The sequence below is a fragment of the Saccopteryx bilineata genome, chromosome 2 (assembly GCF_036850765.1).
Source record: "Saccopteryx bilineata isolate mSacBil1 chromosome 2, mSacBil1_pri_phased_curated, whole genome shotgun sequence".
NCBI lineage: Eukaryota > Metazoa > Chordata > Mammalia > Chiroptera > Emballonuridae > Saccopteryx > Saccopteryx bilineata.
This window is the reverse complement of record NC_089491.1, coordinates 5,862,906-5,885,073: the sequence shown is the minus strand read 5'-3', so window position 1 is coordinate 5,885,073 and position 22,168 is coordinate 5,862,906. Positions and strand designations below refer to the sequence as shown.

Here is a 22,168-nt window from a genome sequence, read left to right as displayed (position 1 = left end):
GGGTGATGAAGGGGAAGGCAAGGCATATCTGGTAGTGGGAGGAGCAGGACCAGGCTCAGGGTAACAGTTCAGGGTGTGCCAGGAGAAGACCCTCCCAGGAGGCTGCAAAAGTCTGGGAGGCCTTCTTGGAGGAGGTGGTACTGGGCAGGAGCTGAGGAACTGAGAAGGAGCATGAGGACCTAAAGGCTGTTCCCGCTTAATTACCTGACTCTTCCTGGCCTTTCCCAGGAGCCTCGCGAAGTCAGTGGGCGTTGTCATCACTCCCCGTTTGTTCAAACCCTTGATTTTCATGCCCCTTGTGGACCTAAGGGTCATCGGTCTGAGGCCCCTAAAGGCAGCGAGGGTGCTAAGTCCCTCTTATGCCCACTCTGTCGGACCCAGGCCTGGTTCGTGGGCATGTGGCCTATATCCCAGCTGAGAACACGGTGGGACAGACTCAGGTAGTACCCCCGCACCGTACCCCCCCCACACCCTGCCGAAGGCCCCCAGGCGCTCGGGAGCGCCCCGGGCGAGCCGGGGAGGAAGCATGGTTCATTTTAATGATCTGGGGACTGTCTGGATAGAAAGGAGAGGGGAGGAGGAGCCCTCCCCGACTAGTCGCCATTCACCCGCTAGTTAATTTATTTGAAGTTTTAATCTAATTATTAACTATTTTAAAGGCTAAGAGGCTTTCTCGGGCAGCAGCACCAACAATGTCAGCCCCTTTCTGGGGCAGGCCCCGTCCAAGGCCGGGCGAAGGAGGGGATAATAGGCCGGCGGAGGGAGAGAAAGGGACAGGGGAGAGCCCGGTGGGGCGGGGGGTGGCAAGAGGGGCTTAAGGTTCATTATTGGGCAGACTTACATTTAATAGCAATTTACAACCAAGTTATAAAACCCCTGGAAATGGGGGTTAAGAATGGGGAGGCTGACAGCGCCTTGAGCGAAGCCCCTCCAAGCGGCGCCCGGCTAATAAAGACTCGAAAGCCGCTATTGAGCCCTGATTGGCACCCGATCGCCAGCTCCATGGTAATGAGCTGGGCAGATGGGTGGGGGATTAGCCGCCAACTTTGAACAGCCTTTCTTTGTCACTGTTACAGCTCTCTTGTTAGTCCCCTAATACATTTATTGCTCATTTCACACTGCTCGAGAAAGTGCCCCTTGCTATTCAAAGTCAACCCCGAACCCACCTACTGCCCCCCCCACTCCCACCACCCCCGCCTGGACTGGGCCCATCCCTCCCTGAGCGGCCACCGCCTCCCTCCTGCACTCCCGCCACCCCAGACCCAACTTCTCAGAGTGCGGGGATGCCTCCCAACACCTCGCCTGGCGGAGCGGGTACCATTTTCACCCCCAACAATCAGATGACGGCGTGCGGGTCTGGGGTGCAGGCCTGAGGGCGCGGGGGTCTGCCTGACACATTCAGGGGGCTGCGTGTGTGTGTGTGCGCGCGCGCGTGTGTGCGTGCTCGGCCACACCTCGGCCAGGCGGCCCCCGGGTAACTGGTGGACAGAAGGTACTCCTGGCATAAGACAATGGTGGAGCGTGAAATTCAATTAGTTCAGGGCCTGGTTCCAATTTCACAGCCCCTAAATGCAAAAGGGGCAAAGAGAATGGGAAGGGTGGGGGAGAGTGTTTTTATTGCATTTTCCCTTTCATTCTGGGGGGCTCTCTCGTCCCATCCCCCCCACCCCACCAGCAGGCCCCAACCTGCACTGGGCTTTTCAAGGAGTCATTGGGAGTCCATATCTGTCACATCTATTTAAGGCGTTGCGGGTAGAGGGAGAGGGCGGGGCGGCGGGCACCGGCTCCTCCACTGAGCTCCAGCCCAGGGGCCCACTGCCTTCTCCTCCCACCTTAGGGGTCCCCGTGAAGGTGACCAACGTCAAGGATGGCACCATCCACCGCACGTCCTTGGAGCTCTTCATTTACCTGAATGAAGTTGCGTGAGTGTCTCAGCCCTGCCCCCACCCCTCTCCTGGGGAACCACTGTCTCTGGCAAAGCACTGGTCCGGCCCGTTGTGCCTGATGGTCACACCTGGGGATGACGGTGGTCAAGCCTGGGGGCCAAGGAGGTCAGGCGGGCGTTCGACAGGCCGTGCTGGCACAGCCCCGTGGGGTCTCTGGTTTGAGTGTCTTGGAAAGTAGCAAGCCCAGGGGGTCGACTTCCCCCTTGGAACAGCCCCGCCCGAGAGCTGGAGCCAGGATGGGAGGAATGACGAACAGTGCTCAGGGCTGGTGCCGCGCCAAGCCCAAGGCCGGAGGTGACGGAAGCTGCAAATTAAACTCACTGTGTGACCCCCGCGACCTCTTCCCTGTCTGGGCCTCAGTTTCTCCACTTGTACACGAGTGGTTGGACCAGGTGACCTGACTCAGCTGTCCTCTAAGCCTGAGGACACCTGAAACGGTGCCTGACGCCCTGCACGTGTGGCTCTGGGGCGGGCATAGCCCAGATGTGCCCAAACTGGGGTAGCTGGTAGGTGGGTGGCGTCTGAGGCCAGGCCTGTGGCAGCACCTGACTCCAAGGGCCCCGTTCTCCCCGCAGGGGCAAGCATGGCGTGGGCCGCATCGACATCGTGGAGAACCGCTTCATCGGGATGAAGTCCCGCGGTGAGTCTGCTCACCGCCCTTGGGGAGGTGCCCCCTGCACACAGAGCCCCCTGTGGTCCCCGTCCCATTTGAGTGTTGCAACTCCTGTGCTACCTCGGTGACTTTGGGTAAGTCCTTTCACTCCCACCAGACTCAGTTTCCCTCCTGTGAAGTGGGAATGAAGGGTGCTTTGCCACTGGTTTCCAGGAGTTTTGTGAGAAGAGCTGTCCCCAGGGCAGGGAGGAGCCTCGGAGTCCAGCAGAGGTTCTGAGAGAGGAAGCCAGGCCCTCCTGTGCCCCGGGCAGGTCGGCCGGTTCCGAGGCAAACAAACCGTACAGGGGCTGATTTTGTGGTCATCAGGCTGAACTGAGGAGGCCGGCTGGCCCGGCAGAGGGGCAGTCCTGCCAGAGGGGGCTCTGTGGCCAAGGCCCGAGGGCCTGTCCCAGGCTCAGGTATAGCCTGAGTTGGTAGGTGGGTAGGTGGGGGATGCCCGGCCCAGACCTGCCTCTGGCTGGGCCAGGAGGGAGGAGAGGTTGGTCCCAGAGCAGGTACCGGACCTCTTTCTTCTAGTCTGGCAGCCCTGTGATTGCCTTTGTCAGTCGCTCACCTGACCACACCCTCCCCTGGAGAGCTCAGCCTCCTCCCTCCATACAAGGACCTCAGCTCCCTGCGGGTCTGGGGTAAAGCTGTGCTGTGGGAGCTCTAAGAGGGAGGGGACCAGCCCTCAGCAGTTAGAGCTCCTGGACTGGGCGCTTGAATTTTTATATACTGGGCATTTTTATCCCCTGTTTGGGCATGTGTTCACATCATCACTTTGCTTAGGGGTCAATTTAAAACATCACAACCAAATAAATCCAGGCCAAGGGACCATCATGGCTTTGTCCTTGAAGATGTTTTACTAAAATTCTAAAATCCAAAGAGAACTAACTGGTGGCCAGATTTCAGCTGTTGGAAAAGGGCCCTGGGGCAGGAGGTAGGGGGCGGGGTTCTCATCCCAGGTCTGCCCTGCCTTGCCCAGTGACCCTGGACTTGTCATTTCTGGGCCTGTTTCCCCCCAAGGTGTAATATGATAGGTGTGGGAGTGGGAGTCCATCCGTTAGGGCTCTGAACTATGTGGGTTTCTCTCCAGAGGTGTGGGGGTGGGGGAGAGGAAGCAGCCCCTGCCTCTCTCCTGTGGTTCTTCTCTGCTGGGCTATTATGGAAACAACCTAATTGAAACTCTCTCGGGAAGGCCTTGTAAGGGAACAATATTACTAATTAGCTGCTCCCTTTTATCTTCTCTTACCTTTGTCTCTTACCTATATTAACATCTGATTAAATGTCCCTTTGTCTCAATCTGCCCTTGGGAGCCGGCCCATTGTAAACCGTCTAAGGCAGATCCGGGAGGGAGCGTGGGGAGCCAGAGGCCAGCACCCTCATTTTATAGATAGAGAAAGCAAGCCTCGTAGTCACAGGCACATCACTGGCAGGACCAGGACTGATGCCCCAGATCCAGAGAGGTTCAAAGCTGAAGTCTGCGGCGTGGCCCATCCAGGTTCTAGCCTGGGTCTGTAACAGCAGGAACTGGAGCAGTAGAGATGCTCCACCAATACCTGTGGCCCCAGGAAGATGCTGAAAGGACAAGGCAAGCTATGCCCTCTGGGAGCTGTCTGTGTGGCTCAGTGGTATCCACTAAAGCACCTATTGTCATGCCCTTCCTTTGCCCTTGGCAGGCATCACTAATGGATTGTGGCTGGGTCTCAGTGTTTCAGGCAGTCACGACCAATCAATCAGGATCGAAACACAGGATGGAAATGAATTTCCTTATTGGAAAGATAAGGACTGGCCTGAGGGTCACTCTGTGAAAAGGCATCACTCAGGAAAAGCCAAGCGAACTTGAACTGAAGGAGGAGGTGGTGATTAGGGCCTGGTCTGGGCTATTCTAGGAAGACATCCTGGAGGAGGGGGTGGCAGAAGAGACTTCATCTGGTAAAATGTGGGATAGAGAAGGTGGGTCGAGAGTGGTAGGAAAGGTAGGAGGTGTCCCAGGTGGCCCGTTGGGTCTGATGGGGGCCAAGCCCCTAGAGGCCCAGGAGAGGCTGGTGTTGAGGGGCCAGGCTTTGGTGCCAGACTTGAGTCTCCACCCTGCTTCCGTCACCATCGGGAAAGCAAATTTCACTGCTCTGAGCCTCAACTTCATCTGTGAAACGGGTTGTGTGCGGGTCAAAGATAGAGAGCTTTTGACCCACAGTCGATTCTATGCCTGATTGGTAGACTCTACCTTTTCCCCAGAACTGGGGGCACATTCATCATTGAAGGTTGGAGCCGTGAGGTTGGCAGGCAGTTCTGACTCCTTTGGTAAGACCACCACCCACCTGAGGAGTCCATCCGTGGAGTACAGCCTTCACCCTGCCCGGGGAGGGTGTGCGCGTACCTGTGGGGATTGTCCCTAAAAGCACAGAATATAGTCAGAATTGTACAGTCTTTGGGGAAGACAATTAGGATTCTTATTCCAAGAACTTGCTGTGTGACCTTAGGCAAGTTGCTTTCCCTCTCTGCTACTCCAATGTTGTCATCTTCCTCTGGAAGTTCTAACTCACCTATTTTCTTACTTGAGTTGGGGTTGAGGGGTGGGTGAGATAAAAAAAAAATTGCTTCTTAATTTTAGGTGATATCCTGTTTTTATTTCTCCATGCCCAATAATTCATAGAGAGAGAGAAAGAGCCAGGCAATAAATTGGGACATTATGGATTCCCCCACGATGAGGTTTTTATTAAGTCTACAGTAATGGGAGAAGCTGTTAATTGCCAATTATATTGAGGGCAGAGCAGGAAGACTATTGTCTGTATCTTGGTGTACAAGGGGAAAATGTCATTTGTATTGATTTTACAAAGTTCTACAATTGAAGTTCGTTAAGGGCTTGTTTTGTTTTGTTTTCCAGGGGTTGGGGCGTCAGGGAATTGAGCAGCGCTAGTGCCCCCGTGTCTGAGGGTGGCCAGCGCGGTGGCGCTAGGGTTCATGGGGTCAGAGGGCAGGGGGCGGGGGAAGCCGCAGATGGAGTAGCTTTCGCTGTATTGTGGCTGTTCACATCGTCATTATCACATTATCTTTTTAACTCTGGAGGGGGGCTAATTAAGTGAAGTAAATGAAATCAGTGGGGAGGAGAAGGGGGGTGAGGCAGGCACGGGAGGAGAGCAGGGAAGGAGCCGGCGCCGTCCTTCGTCCCCCGCTTACCTTCGCTCTTCTCCCCGCGTGCCCCCCTGGGCCCCCCCCTGCCTGCTGCCCCCTCTTCTCCCTCCACGCCCTCCTTCCCCTCCCCCTCCCCCTTCTCCTCCTCCTCTTCCCTCTCCTCTTTCCCTTCCGCTTTCTTCCGTTCTCCCTTCACCCGGTTAACCCATCTCTCCCACTCTCCCCTCCTCACTTCCTCCTTCCTCCTCTACGTTCCGGCTGGGAGGGAACAAGGGCGGCCTGCCCACCTACACACCTGCCCGTCCACCAGAAGCTTGGTACAGATGGAGCCTTCCAGGTGGACAGTGGAAGGAGACCTGTGAAGCAAAGGCTTCTGTCCTCCCAGAGGTCCACCCTGATTCCTAGGGTGGGGGCTCCAGGAGCCTAGAGGATAGTTAAGAGTCCCACCATCACTTACCTCCCCATCACCATGGCAACCGCCTCTCTCCTTGGCCCTGGGTACCTAACAGGGGAGCCCTTGGGCTCCAGCCAGCCTTCCTCCTTCCCCTGGCGTTTCCAAACCCCTCCCTCTGGATACCCGCTTTCCCAGAAGACCAGAGCCTCTGGTCCAGGTGCCTTCCCGCCCACCCCCAGCCCTGACCTCCTGCTGAGTTCAGACCCTACTCAATTCTGCCAAATTGCTCAATCTGGGCTAACCTGGCAGCCTCAGGAGCAGATGAGAATTTAAGCAGCAGCAGCTGTTTTCATCCCCACCTCTTCCCCTTCGGTCCACTTCCCCCCCACCCACCGCCCCCGTCCCCACCCCCGCCCCCAGCCCTTGGCAGTAATTATGGTGTGATTGAAGCCACTCCACAGAGAACTGCTGACACCTCTGTCTTTTTCCTGTAAACACGGGGAGATGAAAATAGACACTTGGAGCCGCTGTGCGTGTCACTCGAAGATGTCTGTTGTCTCTTCCCCTGCGCCACCGAGGCGCGCCTGTCATTTCCTCCTTCTTTTTGCTCAGTGGTTTGTATGCCAACTGTCAAAAGCCCCAAATCCATAGTCTTTTAGCATCAGGTTTCTGTCACCCGTTTTTTTTAAGTCATTTTTTTTTCTCCAGAAGAGATACATAGAAATCATCTACTCCTACTCCTACCCCTGTAGAGGAGAGGGAAGATCTTAAAATGCTCTCTCTCTCTCTCTCTCTCTCTCTCGCTCTCTCTCTCTCTCTCTCTCACACACACACACACACACACACACACACGACAGCACAAACCTGCAAACAAGCTTTTTGATCAGTCACAATTAACTTTAACACCTTAGCCAAGGAGCAGGCATGTTCATTGTACCGCCGTGGGTCATGGCTGCCTCTTCCCGGCTTGCCCACGGCTCTCCCTGCAGCTGCCTGGGAGGAAAGGGCTCGGGGGCAGGTAGCTCTGCCCACTGGGCACTCAGCTCTATGCCTGGGGAACAGCTGCGGCGGGGCAGCGGCGAGGGGGTGCCTGGGCAAGGCGTAGCCTTCCTGGGCTGGCAAGTCTGGATGTTTCTCCCGAACTCTGCCCACCACTGGCCTGGTACACCCTCTCTGCACTATTGAGAGGTGACGCTGGGGAGTTGGCTACAGTGTTCTAGAAACAACACCGTCAGTGTGCACGCCACCCCGGGGCGGGAGCAGTGTGTCTGGGCACTCACCTCCAGGCAGGTGGGAGTTAGAAGAAACCGTCTGGTTTTCCTGGTTGCCTGGGACTTAGAAGGGGGTTCCGAGGCAGGTGCAGGCCATACGGCAAAGCTGGGCCCTCTCTGTAAAGGTATAAGCGGTGTGGGCCAGCCGGTCCCCAGCCCTGGCCCAGCAGACACAACTTGCACCATGCCCGCAGCTGGCCCAGTCAAGGACAGGAAAACGGGGGGCAGCCAGGTCCCCCGGGAACGGAAAATGAGCTCCCCAGCTTTTGGCTTGCCCGCGATGGCGTGGCACCACTGCCTGTGCCAACATAAGGACAGGCTTTGTGAGTTTCTGGGGTTTTCCAAAATGTGGCAAAATGAATCGTCAGAATGCTGCTTCCAAACTAATGAGTATCGAGTTCTTCGTCTGTATAGTCTGTGCCCGGATGACAAGACCAGTGGGCCTTTGTCGTTATCTTGCTCTAAGTGACTCTGGAGAAATTACTTTACTCTTGGCGATCAAGTTCCCAGAATAACTGAACACTCAACCGCTTCAACGCTGGGGTTATTTCTGCCGTGTTGGAGGCAGGTATTTCCAAACGTCCTGCAGGATGCACCTGTCTTTGTCGACAGACTGCCGAGCCATCGGCCCTTCCTAGGTGCCCTGGGGCCATCAGGAGCCCCGCGGCAGGTGCCCTGCTGCCCGCCAAGGAGCAGCCCCAGCCGAGCCATCGGCCCTTCCTAGGTGCCCTGGGGCCATCAGGAGCCCCGTGGCAGGTGCCCTGCTGCCCGCCAAGGAGCAGCCCCAGCCGAGCCATCGGCCCTTCCTAGGTGCCCTGGGGCCATCAGGAGCCACGCAGCAGGTGCCCTGCTGCCCGCCAAGGAGCAGCCCCAGTTCTCGAGCTGCCTTCTTGCTGTTTCTATAGGCTTTCTATGTCCCGGCCCCGCCCTGCTCCACGCTGTCCGTGAATGCCTTTCTCAACCATTTGTTCGTCTCTACCTCCCATCTCAGGCTTTCTAGCCGCTCTGGGTGGTGTCTCTGCGGAAACGGATGGTGAGCCTGTTTGGACTGTGTTTATAAGAGTAAGGAGGAGGCAAGTGAGGGCCTGAGGGGCTCCCAAGGGATGTTGGTCTTTTCCTGCTGGGGAGGCCATTCCCCCCCCCCTCCAGAGGTCACATCTGGGTTCAGGACAGCCACTGCCAAACAGGTAAAACGGGACAGGCTGTTTTGCGGAACACTGTAATCATATCCATGTCTGTTCTCTTTGACATGTGTGTGTTTCCACCCCCTTTCCCGAGACCGGGAACCTCGGAGCCACCATGAGAACCCAGGTCCTTCCTCTCGGCCACAGCATTTCCCAGACTTGCGTGTTCCCTCTGCTGAGCACTTGATCACTTTGCCAAAGGCCCCGAGAGACCACCTGGAGCAGAGACGGGAAACCCATACGGGGGTCTGTGCACCTAGGACGAGTCATTTCCCTCCCCGGAAACTCGAGTCTCTCCATCTGTAAAATTAGGAGGCTGGACCAGATCAGCCTTTTAAGGACTCCTGGGGGTGGGGTTTACAGAGAGGTCCCTGCTCCCCCGCCCCCACAGGGCCCGGGCTCTCTATTCGTATTCTGGGTTCCTGCCTGAGACTATTCGAGTCCTGGGTTTGCAGGTGTCTGTCAGGAGAACGGTGCCAGGGTGATCCTAAAGGGCCTTGCCTTCAAGGGCTGGCATTTCTGTGATGCCCAGACTCAAAGATCAAGCACTGCAGGGGCTCTCGGGGGAGGACATTGCTGGCATTTTTTTTTTTTAAAAAGACCTTTTTAAAATTACAGTAAAATATACATAGCATTAAGTTGGCCAATGTGATCGTTTTAAGGGTTCAGTTCAGTGACACCAGGTACACTCACACTGTTGTGCGGCCATCACCGCCACCCATCTTCCCCAACTGAAACTCTGTGCGCAGTGACCGCTAACTCCCCGGCCCCTGGCAGCCAACATTCTCCTTTCTGTCTGTGACCTTGCCTTCTCTAGGGGCCTCATTTCTGTGGAATCCTATATGGTGTTTGTCCTTCTGTGACCGGCTTCCTTCACTTAGCCTAGTGTTCGGGTTCATCCATGCTGTAGCGGGTGTCAGCATTCCCTTCCTCTTTTTTTTTTTAAAATTTTATTTATTCATTTTTTAGAGAGGAGAGAGAGAGAGAGGAAAGAGAGATAGAGAGAGAGAAGGGGGGGAGGAGCTGGAAGCATCAACTCCCATATGTGCCTTGACCAGGCAAGCCCAGGGTTTCGAACCGGCGACCTCAGCATTCCCAGGTCGACGCTTTACCCACGGTGCCACCATGGGTCAGGCCCCCTTCCTCTTTATTGCTGAACAATAATATTTCGTTGTGCGGCTAGACCACATTTGGTTGATCCATTTGTTCCTCTACTGGTTGACATCTTGGTTGCTTCCACCTTTTGGCTGTTTGAGTGATGCTGCCCGCCCCGAACATGGGCGTGCGAATCCTTTCTGTTTTACTGAAAGACGATGGTGGTACATTGTCAGGATAACTGAACACATGCCCCTTCCATGCTGTGACATGATGTGGTGGGAAAGAAGGTAACTTTCAGGGTAACATATGTGGGGAGGGCGGCAGGTATTGCTCCTCCTCCCCCGGGACAGTGAACACGGGGCCGTTTGTCCAAGGTCAAGCTGTACACGCTGACCTGAACTTGACTGGAGAGGCCGCAGTGCTGGGCCAACGGGGGGTCAGGCCGTGTGCGCATGGGCGACCCCCCTCTCGGCGCCTTGGTGTCCTCACGTGGAGTGTGGCGTGTCCTCATGTGGAGTGTGGCGTGTCCTCACGTGGAGTGTGGCGTGTCCTCACGTGGAGTCTGGCGTGTCCTCACGTGGAGTATGGCGTGTCCTCACGTGGAGTCTGGCGTGTCCTCACGTGGAGTATGGCGTGTCCTCACGTGGAGTGTGGCGTGTCCTCACGTGGAGTATGGCGTGTCCTCACGTGGAGTGTGGCGTGTCCTCACGTGGAGTGTGGCGTGTCCTCACGTGGAGTCTGGCGTGTCCTCACGTGGAGTCTGGCGTGTCCTTACGTGGAGGATGGTGCTGCTCGAGGGACCTGCCTCCGCAGCCTGCTTCCTCCCGTCTGGTCCAGGCAGGCTGTTTAGCAATGGAGGAACGGTGGGGTACTTAGCAAGACGGTGGGTTTGGGCCCCTGTGGCAGGCGGACCCGCAGCGCAGCGGACGGCGTCGGTCAGGGACTCAGAGCCTGGAGTCGGTTCCCGGCTCCACCTCGGGCACGTCGCTTCCAGGCAGGCCTCCGTCTCCCCACCTGTGCGCTGGGGTCAGCGCGGGGCATCGCACGCTGTCCCGCTCTGCGGAGGTCAGGGCTGCTCTGCGGAGATGCGACTGCGGAAGAGCCAGCGGCTGCAAGCGGCCCGTGCGTGCACACGCGTGCACACGTGTACACAGCCAGCCCCCTCCCCTGGCTCCCCAGCGGAAGGGAGGAAGGGATATTTGGGGCCCTGGGCTCCACCGTCGTTGGTTTAATTACAGGTTTTCAGCCGCGGGCCGGTGGGCACGCATTGGGAAGGAGGGGGAGCCGCTCCAAACCCTGTCATTTTCCAGCGTCTGCGGGCCTCTTCAAAGGGGGGCATCCAGACATTTTCTCCGCAAGCCGCAGAGTGGACTGTCGTGGCCCCAGCATGAACATAATGACAGATGCATTTTGCAGCAAGCTGGGAGTGAATGGGTCCGACCGGCTTGTCTCCTGTCAGACGAGTCATTACTATTATTATTATTTTTTTTTTTTGTCATTTGCTGACAGTTTGGGTTTCATGTGTTTCTCTCTTTTTTTCTCCTTTTCCCCCTGCCTGGAAAAATGGCTAGGTATCTACGAGACCCCAGCGGGGACGGTCCTTTACCACGCTCATTTAGACATCGAGGCCTTCACCATGGATCGGGAAGTGCGCAAAATCAAGCAAGGCCTGGGCTTGAAATTCGCCGAGCTGGTGTACACCGGTGCGTAGTGCCCGCGGCGCCCTCCCCAGGCCCACCCTGCCCCCTGCCGCGGCCTGAAGCCAGCCGGTGGAAGAGGGTCAAGCGGGGATAAGGGACCCGGGAGCAAGGGCCTGCCCTGTTCACAGGGTGTCAAGGGAAATACGCCTCTCCCGGCCGCCCCAAGGTGTTCACTGTCCCCGCCACCTGCAATGTGGATGACTCCAACGTTGCATCCTGTGTCACCCCCAGAGTGGGGTCCTCCCAAATTTCCTAGAACTACAGCCAGCTCCTTTTATTTATTTATTTATTTTTTTTTTTTTTTCTCGTATCTTTCTGAAGCCGGAAACAGGGAGAGACAGTCAGACAGACTCCTGCATGCGCCCGACCGGGATCCACCCGGCACGCCCACCAGGGGGCGATGCTCTGCCCCTCCGGGGCGTCGCTCTGTTGCGACCAGAGCCACTCCAGCGCCTGGGCAGTAGCCAAGGAGCCATCCCCAGCACCCGGGCCATCTTTGCTCCAATGGAGCCCCGGCTGCGGGAGGGGAAGAAAGAGACAGAGAGGAAGGAGAGGGGGAGGGGTGGAGAAGCAGATGGGCGCTTCTCCTGTGTGCCCTGGCCGGGAATCGAACCCAGGACCTCTGCACACCAGGCCGACGCTCTACCACTGAGCCAACCGGCCAGGGCAGCCAGCTCCTTTTATAGATAAGGAAGCTGAGGCTCGGAGCAGAAGGAGCTTGTACAAAGTTACCTGTGGAAAGTGGCCTCGCTGGGTTTGACCCCCAGCCGGGCATCTCCAGGCAGAACCTGGAGCTGCTACCTGACCTGCCTCAAGCCAGGGGACAGCTGCCGTGACCATGAACTCAGCTCCAGGCCTGGGCGGGTGCATGAGCCAAACCTTAACTGGGAAATCCCCAGGACAGCCATGTGCCCGGCCCACGTGTGGACTGGCTAGGTAGGGGGTGACGTTAGCACGCAGTAGGGCTGGGTTCCCATTATAGGAACCTCAGAGCCCGTAAGAAGTTGTGCTCATTCGTTGACGTGTCAGCCACGGCTCTTTCTGACCTACCGGAAGTTGAGTCATTTCGGCAGAGACCGCATGACCCACAGAGCCCTAAACACTGTCGGGTCCTTTCCAAAAAATGGTTGCTAACCTGCAACCATTTTTATCAATCTCCCTAGTTAGAGAAATCACATCAAACAGCCTCTCTGAGCTGTTAGAGGGACAGGCTGCTACCTGAGGCCAATCTTGACACCCACAGGGGCCTGGATGGCAGGAGGACCTGAAGAAAGTTAATGTTAATAATAGTAACTCCTTGGTAAACCCTCCACTGCTCTCGCCTCACCCCCGTACTCTGCCCTGAGGTTTTTATTTGGGGGGGGGGGACCGCCTAATTGCTGTAACTCATCTTGGGATGTCAAGAAGACTCGTGGTTATTGGCTGGCATTATTTCTCCCTCCCACTGTTTCCAGCAGCTTTGAAACCGAGTCACCCCCTCTTCCCAGGTACAGGCAGGTGTTTAAATACCATTGTCTCCTGCAGACTCTCTTGCTCTGCGGGGTGTCAGTGCTGGAAGGTGGATTTGGGTTACAAAGTGGGAGAGTCATTATTAAGACATGGCAGGCTGGATGGGGGGGGGGGGCAGAACACCTGGCCAGGCTGCTCCTGCTCAGAGGTGTGCCCAGAGGCTGAGGGGGGGGCAGGTCACCAGCCTCCCGCCCACGAGAGAATGGCTGGCACCTCTCCTGCCGTGGGACTCTGACCTGGGCACTGACAGGTGTTACCTAATCTCAGCTGCACAGAGGTGAGGAAACTGAGCCCCAGGCAGGTAAAGACACTTGTCCAAGGGTTCACGGCCGCTGAGAAGTGGCTGTGCACCCAGGACGGGCTGGCTTCAGAGGTCAAGTTCTCGGCCTCACCATACACTCCCAGGGGAAGGGGAGGTGGGCTGGGCTGTCAGCAGGGGGATCAAGGGACTCGGCGGCATGCACAGGGAGCCCCGGGTGTCTGAGGCACAGCTTGGCTCTTGGCTGTGGGCTTGGTACCTCTCCACCAGGCCACCTGGGCTGTATTCTTGCTCTGTCGTCCACCGAGCCCTCTAAATCCCAAAGTGAGTTACAGTGATTAGGAGGTTTCAAAGGACGTAACACCTCAGGGTGGGAGAAGGGGACGAGGCGAGGGCACTGGAGGCTTATCCCAGATAGTTATTATTAATATTAATTTTGCCAGGTACCCCGTGACATCCAGGCCCCCATAAATGTCAAGATTGGCCTCGGGCAGCAGCCTGTCCCCACAACAACTGAGAGGCTGTTTGAAGTGATTTCTCATGTGTTATAGACCCAGAGGTTAGCTGGTCCTGTGCCTTGGTTTCCTCATCCCGAGAGAGGGGATAATACCTCTGCCCGAAGTGAGGACTAAGCGCACGGTATATAGCACCTAGAGTAGTGCGTCTGGTTGGGGCTGTGATCTTGGGTAGGTCTGTCCCCTCCCTGAGCCTCAGTTTCCCCTCCTGTAAAAAATAAAGGGCACCAGGACAGGTCTCTTCCCAGCCCTATCTAGTTCCTGTGATGGTGCACGCCACTCTGGTGTGGCGTGCGGCTTCCTCAGGACCCCTGTGGTCTTGGGGCACCGATAGGGAAACTGAGACACGGGAAGGCTTTCTGCCTCAGCCCCACTCCTAGATGCCTTGGTTACCATGACCACTGTCTCTCCCTCTCCTCTTGCCCCATCCCCACACTTCCCGGTCAGCCTGTATGGGATTTGTACAGACCCTCTCTCTCCGGGGGCAGCCTCTGTCCTGAGACCCGGCCCCCACCCCACAGGGCCATCCTGGCGGAGCCCCAGGTTTCAGGTCCATGTCCTGCAGGGGGCGTACTCACCTCCTCTCTCCTCGCTGAGCTTCTTCAGCAGTAAAATGGGTGTAATGTACAACGCACACAGAGGATGACATTCCTGTCTGTACAGTGCTTGGCCCAGCCTCAGGCCCCACCCACAGCCCATCCACGGGGACACGCCACTGCCCCACCCTCCACCCAGGCTGGGTCTGCTAGGAAAAGAAATCTGAGCTTAAGACCCCCGTGGGATGAAGGCAGGAGATTGAGATAAAGCCAGGGGCTCCCCACGGAGGGTCTCTGTCCCCTGTCTTGTCTCCATCTACAACCTGTTGGCCAGCCTGGGGACTTACTGGTCTGATCATCCCGACTTAGAAAGGCAGGACCGGGACACTGGAGCATGGCAGGGCTGGGGCCACCAGGGCCCCCTGTCCCAGGGGGCTGGACTGGAGCCCAGAGCGCTGAGTCGGAGCTCCAGACTCGAGATCTCACTGCGTGACGTTGGACAGGCTCTTCCCGTTCTGGGTGTCTGTCTTCCTAGATACAGTGAGGGCTGGCAGAGACCGTGTTCATTTGTCAAGCGTAAAGAGCTCAGAGTTTGGCCTGCAGCCTCTCGCTAAATCCGCACAACCCCCTGGAGAGTGGTTAGTGATGTTATATCTCATTGTGCCAACGGGGAACTGAGGCACAAAGAGATTATCCGCTAGTCAAGGTGGAGCTGGGATGTGAACTCAAGCGACAGGTTGCTGGAAAGCAAGAACCCAACCTCTTCTCTCCCTGCCCGGCCCTCCCCCACCTCCGCAGGCCACCGTGGGCCCCCACCCCGGAGAAGGCCTGCCCCCCTTTTGCACTGAGAGCCTCAGCACATGCCCCTGGAGGCCAAGACCTCCAACAATAGCTACAGAGCCGGGGCTGACCCAGCCCTTTATCAGGGCAGGAGATCTCCAGCCATCTGGCCCCCGCAGCTGCCCAGGTGGGCTCACCTTCCCGGCTCCGTTTCAGGGAAACCCTACCCTCGAGCTGTCCCTCCCCCAGCCCTGGCCAGCCCGCCTGCTGGCCCCTCAGCAAAAACTAGCAAGGAGCCGCTATCCGCAGGTCTGAGCCTGCCGTACAGGGACTGAGCACACGGCTGTCCCTGGCCTTAGGGCTCTGGGGACAGGACCTGGTAAGGGAGGCAGACAGTAGCCGTTTCCCAGGCACTGAGATGTTCCCGCCACAGACAGGAAAACTCCACGGTGATCATGAGAAGAAGAGTCATTACCACTCGGGCCAACTGAGGTCAGACTCCAGCCCCCCACTACAGCCCGTGTGACCTGGGAGAAGTGTCTGCCTCCCTCCTGTCCTCCCCCAGAAAAGCGAGAGGCTGAGTTTCTCAGGGGGCTCTTTATGAGGAGTCAAAGAGCTAGCCCAGGTGAAGAACTTAGCACAGCGCCTGTTAATATTCCATTTGCGAATAAAATATTAACAGTATGTAGAAGACAGTTCACTGATGTCCAAGGGGGCCTGCCTAGCCCGAGGGGTGGGCTTCTTCCCAGCTCTTGGCCAAGACACCGGCGTTCATAGCAGCCAATGAGCCCAGGGCTTCCGAATGCAATAAACCCACTCGTCCTGGGAGAGGGAGACTGAGTCACACCCCTCAACAGATGAGGACACAGAGAAGTGAAGGCCACATACACAGACTCTCCTTGACCCCCCAAACTGCCACCCGGTTGCTGGGCACCCCCGCCGTAGGCCTTGGGTGCCACGTGCCTGAGTCTTGTCTCCTGCCTGGTAACTAGCTGTTGTCCTCGTAACACTGGGGTTCCTGTGGGCAAAGGACGGGGTCCCTTTGCTGCTGTGTGCCTAGCACCTGCCCACAGTCCTCCCTGAATGGCCTGAAGCAGGGGGTCAGTGCCCCTCCTCCTGGCCCTGTGGGGTGACTGCATGGCAGAGACAGGGCAGACTCCATACCCACATGTTACAGGATGAACCCATGGGCTTGCTTCTTGGTGTGGTCATTTACAAGTGCGCCTGGTGCCAGGACTCAGCGGTGAGGCCCAGTGCCCTGCCCTGGCCCTGGCTGAGGTGGGCAGCCCGGCGCCCTCCCCTGGCCCTGGCCTGAGGTCGGCAGCCCGGCGGCCTCCCTAACGCCGCAACTCCTGCACCCCCTCAGGTTTCTGGCACAGCCCCGAGTGTGAATTTGTCCGGCACTGCATTGCCAAGTCGCAGGAGCGCGTGGAAGGCAAAGTTCTGGTGTCTCTCTTCAAGGGCCAGGTGTACATCCTCGGCCGGGAGTCTCCGCTGTCCCTCTACAACGAAGAGCTGGTGAGGTAGGTGACCCCCTGTACCTGTCCTCCGTGCCGGCATATGTCCTGGTGTCCAGTGTCGCTTCTGACTGGCTTTCTCAACAAAAAGGAGGGCGCAGAGGAGACATCAGGAAGAGTGCCCATACATCCCCCCTCTGCCCTTGTGGAACTTCAGGCTGGAACTGGGAAAGGTGGCACCGGGGGCTGTGGGGAGATACAGGGGACTCCGTCTGGGCATGGCATTCGGCATGTGGACAAGCACATCATCTTTGAGCTGATCCCCAAAAGATAAGCGTATGTCAGGGGCAGGGGCTCTACGCCTTAGAGGAGGTCAGGACATCTCAGGCACGACAAGAACTCGAGGGGCTGGACCGTGAGGGCCCAGGAGCCAGCTCTTAAAGGGAAGGACGGGATCGGGTCTTCTGACAGCCCTAGAGCATGGACGTGAGGGAGAGGAGAGTGTCGAGGGTGGCCGCCAGGGCTCCCTGGGGATGTGTGGGTGGCTTGGACCAGGGAGAGGGTCCGAGAAGCAGACGGACTTGGCAGATACTTCAGAGGTGGAATGAAGAGGGCGTGGATGGAGAGGGAGGCGGAAAGGTCCAGAACCACCCCGGGTTTTCTGGCACGAGCCGCTGGGATGTTCTCAAGGGAAGATCTCACTTCTGAGGGTGGGTTTTCTCTGAGAGGGGCCAGGAGAACTAGCTGGACGTATGTGCGGCTCTGGAGTTGAGACGTTGGGTTGAGTTCACCAGGCAGTGGTAGACGTCTTGATGTCCTCTGAAGTCAGGAGGGGACTGACTGCAGGGGAGAGAGAGTCAGGAGACAAGAAAAGGGCCCAGGACAGAACCTGGATAGCCTTCCTCACAATACGCCAGGCCGGGGCCCCAAGGAGGACCCCGGTGGGCTGGGTCCCGGGTAGCCAGCAGGTGCCCATGGGTCAGCTGTGCCCGTGTTTGCGTCGTGAACGAGAGCGTGGCCTTCACTGGGGAGCGAGGCCTCTGTGTGGAGGTCACCTGGCCCAGTGAGAGGTGGGGACAGACCCCTGTGGGACAGACAGCTGCGCCCGACTCGGGTCCCGGGCCCAGCGTGGCTCACGCGCAGGCCAGCTCTCCCCTCCCCGGGGGCCAGGTGAGAATTACAGTCCGAGTTTTGTTTGGCAGTCAATATAATTTTTCTCTCTCCCTGTCTTTGCCATGTTGAGTTCCTGCCCCCCATCCCTTCAATCTTTCCAAACACTTTATAAGCCATAAATATAACCGAGTCAGTTTAGATCAGTCGGGGTAAATGTCAAATTATCTTCTCTCTTTCTCTCTCTGGCTCTTTCTTCCCTCCCCCTCCAAATCAACAGCCTCTAATAATCTGTCCAACCCTTCATTAAAGCCTTAGAGTCTCACTCAGGGAGATTAAATGAATAAAGTAAAAAGGGAAAGGGGAAAAAAGAGAGAAAAGCAGGAGCATTTATTCTCACTGTGTCTCCGACTATTTCCCTTTTCTCTTTGATTTCTACATCGCTGACTTGAAAGCCCTTGAGTGACAGCGTCGCAGGGACCAGCGAGGAAGCCGCGAGAGGTAGCAGCACTGGAAATGCCGCGGCACAGTAGGTAGAAAGTAACGTAATTACAGAGCAGGTCAGAGCCACTCGAATGAACAGAAATAAAAGCACAGAGGTTTTCTGTAGACCGTCAGGGGAGGTAAAAAAAAAAATCATTGTAAACTCTTTTTCTACACCCCCCCCCCAACCCCAAACCACAGTTTTAAAAAAGAGGTTTTTCAGTTCCTGAGAAACACTTCTGGAATCATCTCAGCAGCCCTCGCGGGTCAAGTTGGCCCCTGAACGTGGGCCTCAGCTTGCAGGGCTGTGGGGCAGTCCAGAAGGGCCCATTTGGGGACCGGGGGGTGGGGGCTTGTTTTGACACGGGAGAGACAGAGACGGAAGGTCAGGTGCATAGGCCAGGATGTGGGGAGGGGCTCCTGCCTTCTCCCTGTCCCACTTCCCACCAGCCTGAGCACAGGGGCCCTTGCACAGGGAATGGGGCAATTCAGACAGTGGGAGTGAGGCTGGTGCCCTTGGGCTGATGCTTTAGCTCGGTCCAGTTTTTCCTCTGCCCAGTGAGAGGTGCCAAACTGCAGACCCCCTGAAGTGTGACATCCCGTCCTGTACAGGGAACTTGCTGGGTGGCTGCTGGGTGGCTTCAGCTAGCTGAGCCCTGGAGGGGCCCTCGGAGGCAGAGGAGGGGAAAGGGTGAGGGCGTGGGAGTCCCCTGTGCCAGCTTCCAGGCCCCTTGAAGGTCAGGGTGAGGGCACGGAGGTCAGGGCAACAGAGCCCATGTCCTGAACAAGTTTGGGGTGGGGGGCAGAGACCCATTTACTGTTGTTGTAAAAAGTCCACAGTCCACAAAGAGCCAGTCAGAGGCACAGCCTCAGGGTGGCGAAAAGCAGAACCGATCCCCTCTGCCCTCCCCCTCCCCAATCTCACCTCTCCCAGAGAAGGCTCCTGAGGGGGCAGGCCACCTTCTGGTCATGGAGAACCTTGAAACTGTTGTGTCCTGAGGCTGGAGTTTGGTAGACATGAGGACAAGGGGCTGATTCAGGGCAGGACATAAGAAGGGGCCCCTGCCCGTGAGAAAGGGGAGGGTCCCCCTTTTCCCTGGAGGCGTGGAGGGTGGCAGTTGGGGAGTCACATCTGAGACCACAACTCCCTGAACTTGTCCTCAAAGAGATGATCACAGTCATGATTAACAGATGGGTGACTGATCTCAAGGGGGCTGTTCTTGTCTTGCTCCTGTTTCCTCAGCACGTGGCACAGCTCCCGGCCGGTAATAGGTGCTTAATAAATACCTGAATGGATGAATGAATGAATGAATGAATGAATGATGAGAGTAATAGTGAGTCCTTTCTATACGCCAGGCGCCGGCCGCATCATTTCACAGGGAGCCCCGCTTCCAAGTGGAAGACTGGAGCCCAGAGAGCAGGCAGGGGCACTCGCCCTGAGCTCTGTGGTGGGATGGGGGTGGCCCTAGGACGCAGACAGAGGTGGTGGGGCATGAACGACTACAGCGGGGAAGGGTTTTGGAAGGCAGCTGAGTGAGAGCACCCAAAAGACGCAGAACTGTCCAATAGGGGAGGTGGAAACCACAAGTGGGGAAAACTGTCCCGTGAGTTCAGCTGTGGCGGACCCAGAACTTTTCCTGGCCCTCTGGCATGGCGTGGGTGTCCGGGTGTGAAAATGGATCAGACAGGGTCTCGCTGGTTGAACCAACAAGGCAAAAGGGTGACAGTGGGCAAATCCTCCCGTGAGTGATGGGCGCCTCCCTGCCACTGGAGGGACACCAGTGTGCACACCCAAGGCTGCTCCAGTGTGCAACCCCTGCCTCCCAGGCCGGCAGGCCCCTGGACCTCATCAGCTGTTCCATATCCCCGAGGGCAGAACTGGTTCTGATGTGTGTCCTCAGTGCACCCACCCAGCGCTCTAGCCTTTAGAGCTCATCCAGCGAGCACTAACCTTCCCTTCCGGTGGGCGCAGCAGCTGTTCCTGGCCTCAGAGGTCCCTCAGGTGCCAGAGGGCAAGGCCTGGGGGTGCTGACCGGCTTGTGCTCTCTCCTTGCAGCATGAACGTGCAGGGCGATTACGAGCCAATTGATGCCACTGGGTTTATCAACATCAACTCCCTGAGGTGAGAAACTCTGGGCTCCTTCCCAGGTGTGGGGAGCAGACTCTGCCGGGACCTCAACCACTCTGACCCCTGCTTGCCCTAGACAAGCTCCGCCTTCCCGGCCCTCCACCCACAGCAGCCTCGGGGCCTGCCGTGGACTCAGCCTGCTCCCATTCTCAGCAGGGCCAGAAGGCACACCTGTGACAGCCAAAAGGGTCCTGGGCACTTGGGTTCCAGGTTCCAGGGTCCTGCCCTTTGCCTCTGACATTTACCGACAGCTTCTCCAGCTGCAGGGGGGGGGCACGAGGAGCCCCTTTCCTGGGCAGATTGGAAAGGAGCCTCAGACAGTCACCTGGCCTGCTCCTGCCTTCATGTCACCATACCTGAACTGCAGGTCCTGCTGGAAGCCATCCTAGCCATGTGGATCTCCGCAGCCCAGTGGGGAGGCACACATCTTAAGCTAGTCAGACCTGGGTTTAAATCTCAACTGCAGTGTGGTCTCAGGCCCCTTCAGAACATGCGGGAATCCCTCGTGGGATTATAAATCATGCCTGCCTCACAGGTGCAAGGAAAGTTTGATACGAATTCATGAAAATCAAGCACGTGGCCCAGACCCTGGCACGCAGGAAGAGCCTGGCAGCATGGGCTCACGCACAAGGGCAAACCGAGTCATTTATTGCCAGCAGCTACCAAAGACTAAGCCACTCCTAAGTTGTCTCATTTAATTCTCATACAAATTTGCGACTCCAGAAACAGGCCCAGAGTGGTTAAGTAACTTGCCCATGGTCACACAGCAAGGAAGCCGTGGAGCTGAGTCCAGAAGGGCTGTCCGTCCAGCGCTGGTTTCTTAATCACCAACTTCCTTCTCACGGGGCTTAGGTTTGGGAAGAAGGCACTAGTCTCCCTCCTCTCCCTGACACATGCCCCAACAACACAGCCACCATTTTCTCCCAGAGCCGGGTCTCTTGTCCCTGGAGCCAAGACTGGGAGAGGCACTGAATCCAGCCCTACCACCCTGGGCACGCTGCTCTCTGGCAGTCACCCACCTCCACCTCTCTGCCTCCTGCGCCCTCTGTTTGTATTTTGTGACTCTAAACCTTTTTAAACGGCTCCAAACACACTGGCTTTTCATAATGGCCTCTTCATTTCTCCCATTGCCAGTTAAATGCTTTGTCTTCAACAATGACAAGCAATGTTTTCCCTCTAAGATAAATTAATCACATTATCCTGATTGGAGGGCAGGAGAGGGAATAGAGGAAGAAAAAGACAACTTCAGTCACATCTTAACAAACAGCTACCCCCGCCACCCCAGCTCTGCCTGAATTAATTGAACTGAGTGCATGTTGTTATTGTTCATTTACATTCTTCTTTGTATTGAATCTGGTTTACAGGCTGAAGGAATATCATCGCCTCCAGAGCAAGGTCACCGGCAAATAGACCAGCTGACAATGAGGAGCTGGGCCTCCTCACTTTGCCCATCTCCCAAGTACAGGCACTAATTGTCGTGATAATTTGTAGTTGTGACTTGTTCTCCGGGGCGGGGCTGGCAGCGTAGTGGGGGTGCCAGGCCCCAGCTTTGTTCCCTGGTCCCCTGTAGCCTACAAAAGTGGTCAGTGAAGGGAAGGGTTGGGGGGGTGGCTACGGTGGGGAGCTATAAAATCACAATTTAAAAAAAAGATACATTAGTCTTTTGTTTATTTCTGCAGACAGGGGTAAGAGTGTGCGAGCATGCGCGCGCATGTGTGTGTGTGTGTGTGTGTGTGTGTGTGTGTAGTCAATCATGCTTTTCTTAGACCAACCTTTGTGTTTTCTGATTTAAGTGCTCCTGAAGGCCACCTTTTGCTTGAGAAGCTGTTTATCTGGAAGAATCAACCCCTCTCTCCTCCAGCAAAAAAAAAAACACAACAAAAAAACCCCAGGGAATCCAAAAGTGCCCACCTGGGTCCCACCCTGGCCCAGCAGCCTGCCATTTGTTACCAACTGTGGCCCTGTGACGTGTGCCAGGGAAACCAAGGAGAGTTTAGGTGACATATTTGGG

General features: G+C 56.7%; 1 protein-coding gene across 2 annotated transcripts in view; it reads left to right on the top strand.

The window, feature by feature from the left end:
- Positions 1–21,803, top strand: part of ASS1 (argininosuccinate synthase 1) — a 48,326-nt gene extending 26,523 nt beyond the window's left edge. For both annotated transcript variants that reach the window (XM_066255942.1, XM_066255943.1), the window contains exons 11-16: positions 1,838–1,922; positions 2,522–2,586; positions 11,252–11,383; positions 16,346–16,502; positions 20,086–20,151; positions 21,522–21,803. In XM_066255942.1, coding sequence (XP_066112039.1) covers positions 1,838–1,922; positions 2,522–2,586; positions 11,252–11,383; positions 16,346–16,502; positions 20,086–20,151; positions 21,522–21,567 — 551 coding nt within the window. In that variant the 3' untranslated portion in view covers positions 21,568–21,803. The remainder of the gene's footprint in view (positions 1–1,837; positions 1,923–2,521; positions 2,587–11,251; positions 11,384–16,345; positions 16,503–20,085; positions 20,152–21,521) is intronic.
- The last annotated feature ends 365 nt before the right edge of the window (positions 21,804–22,168 follow it).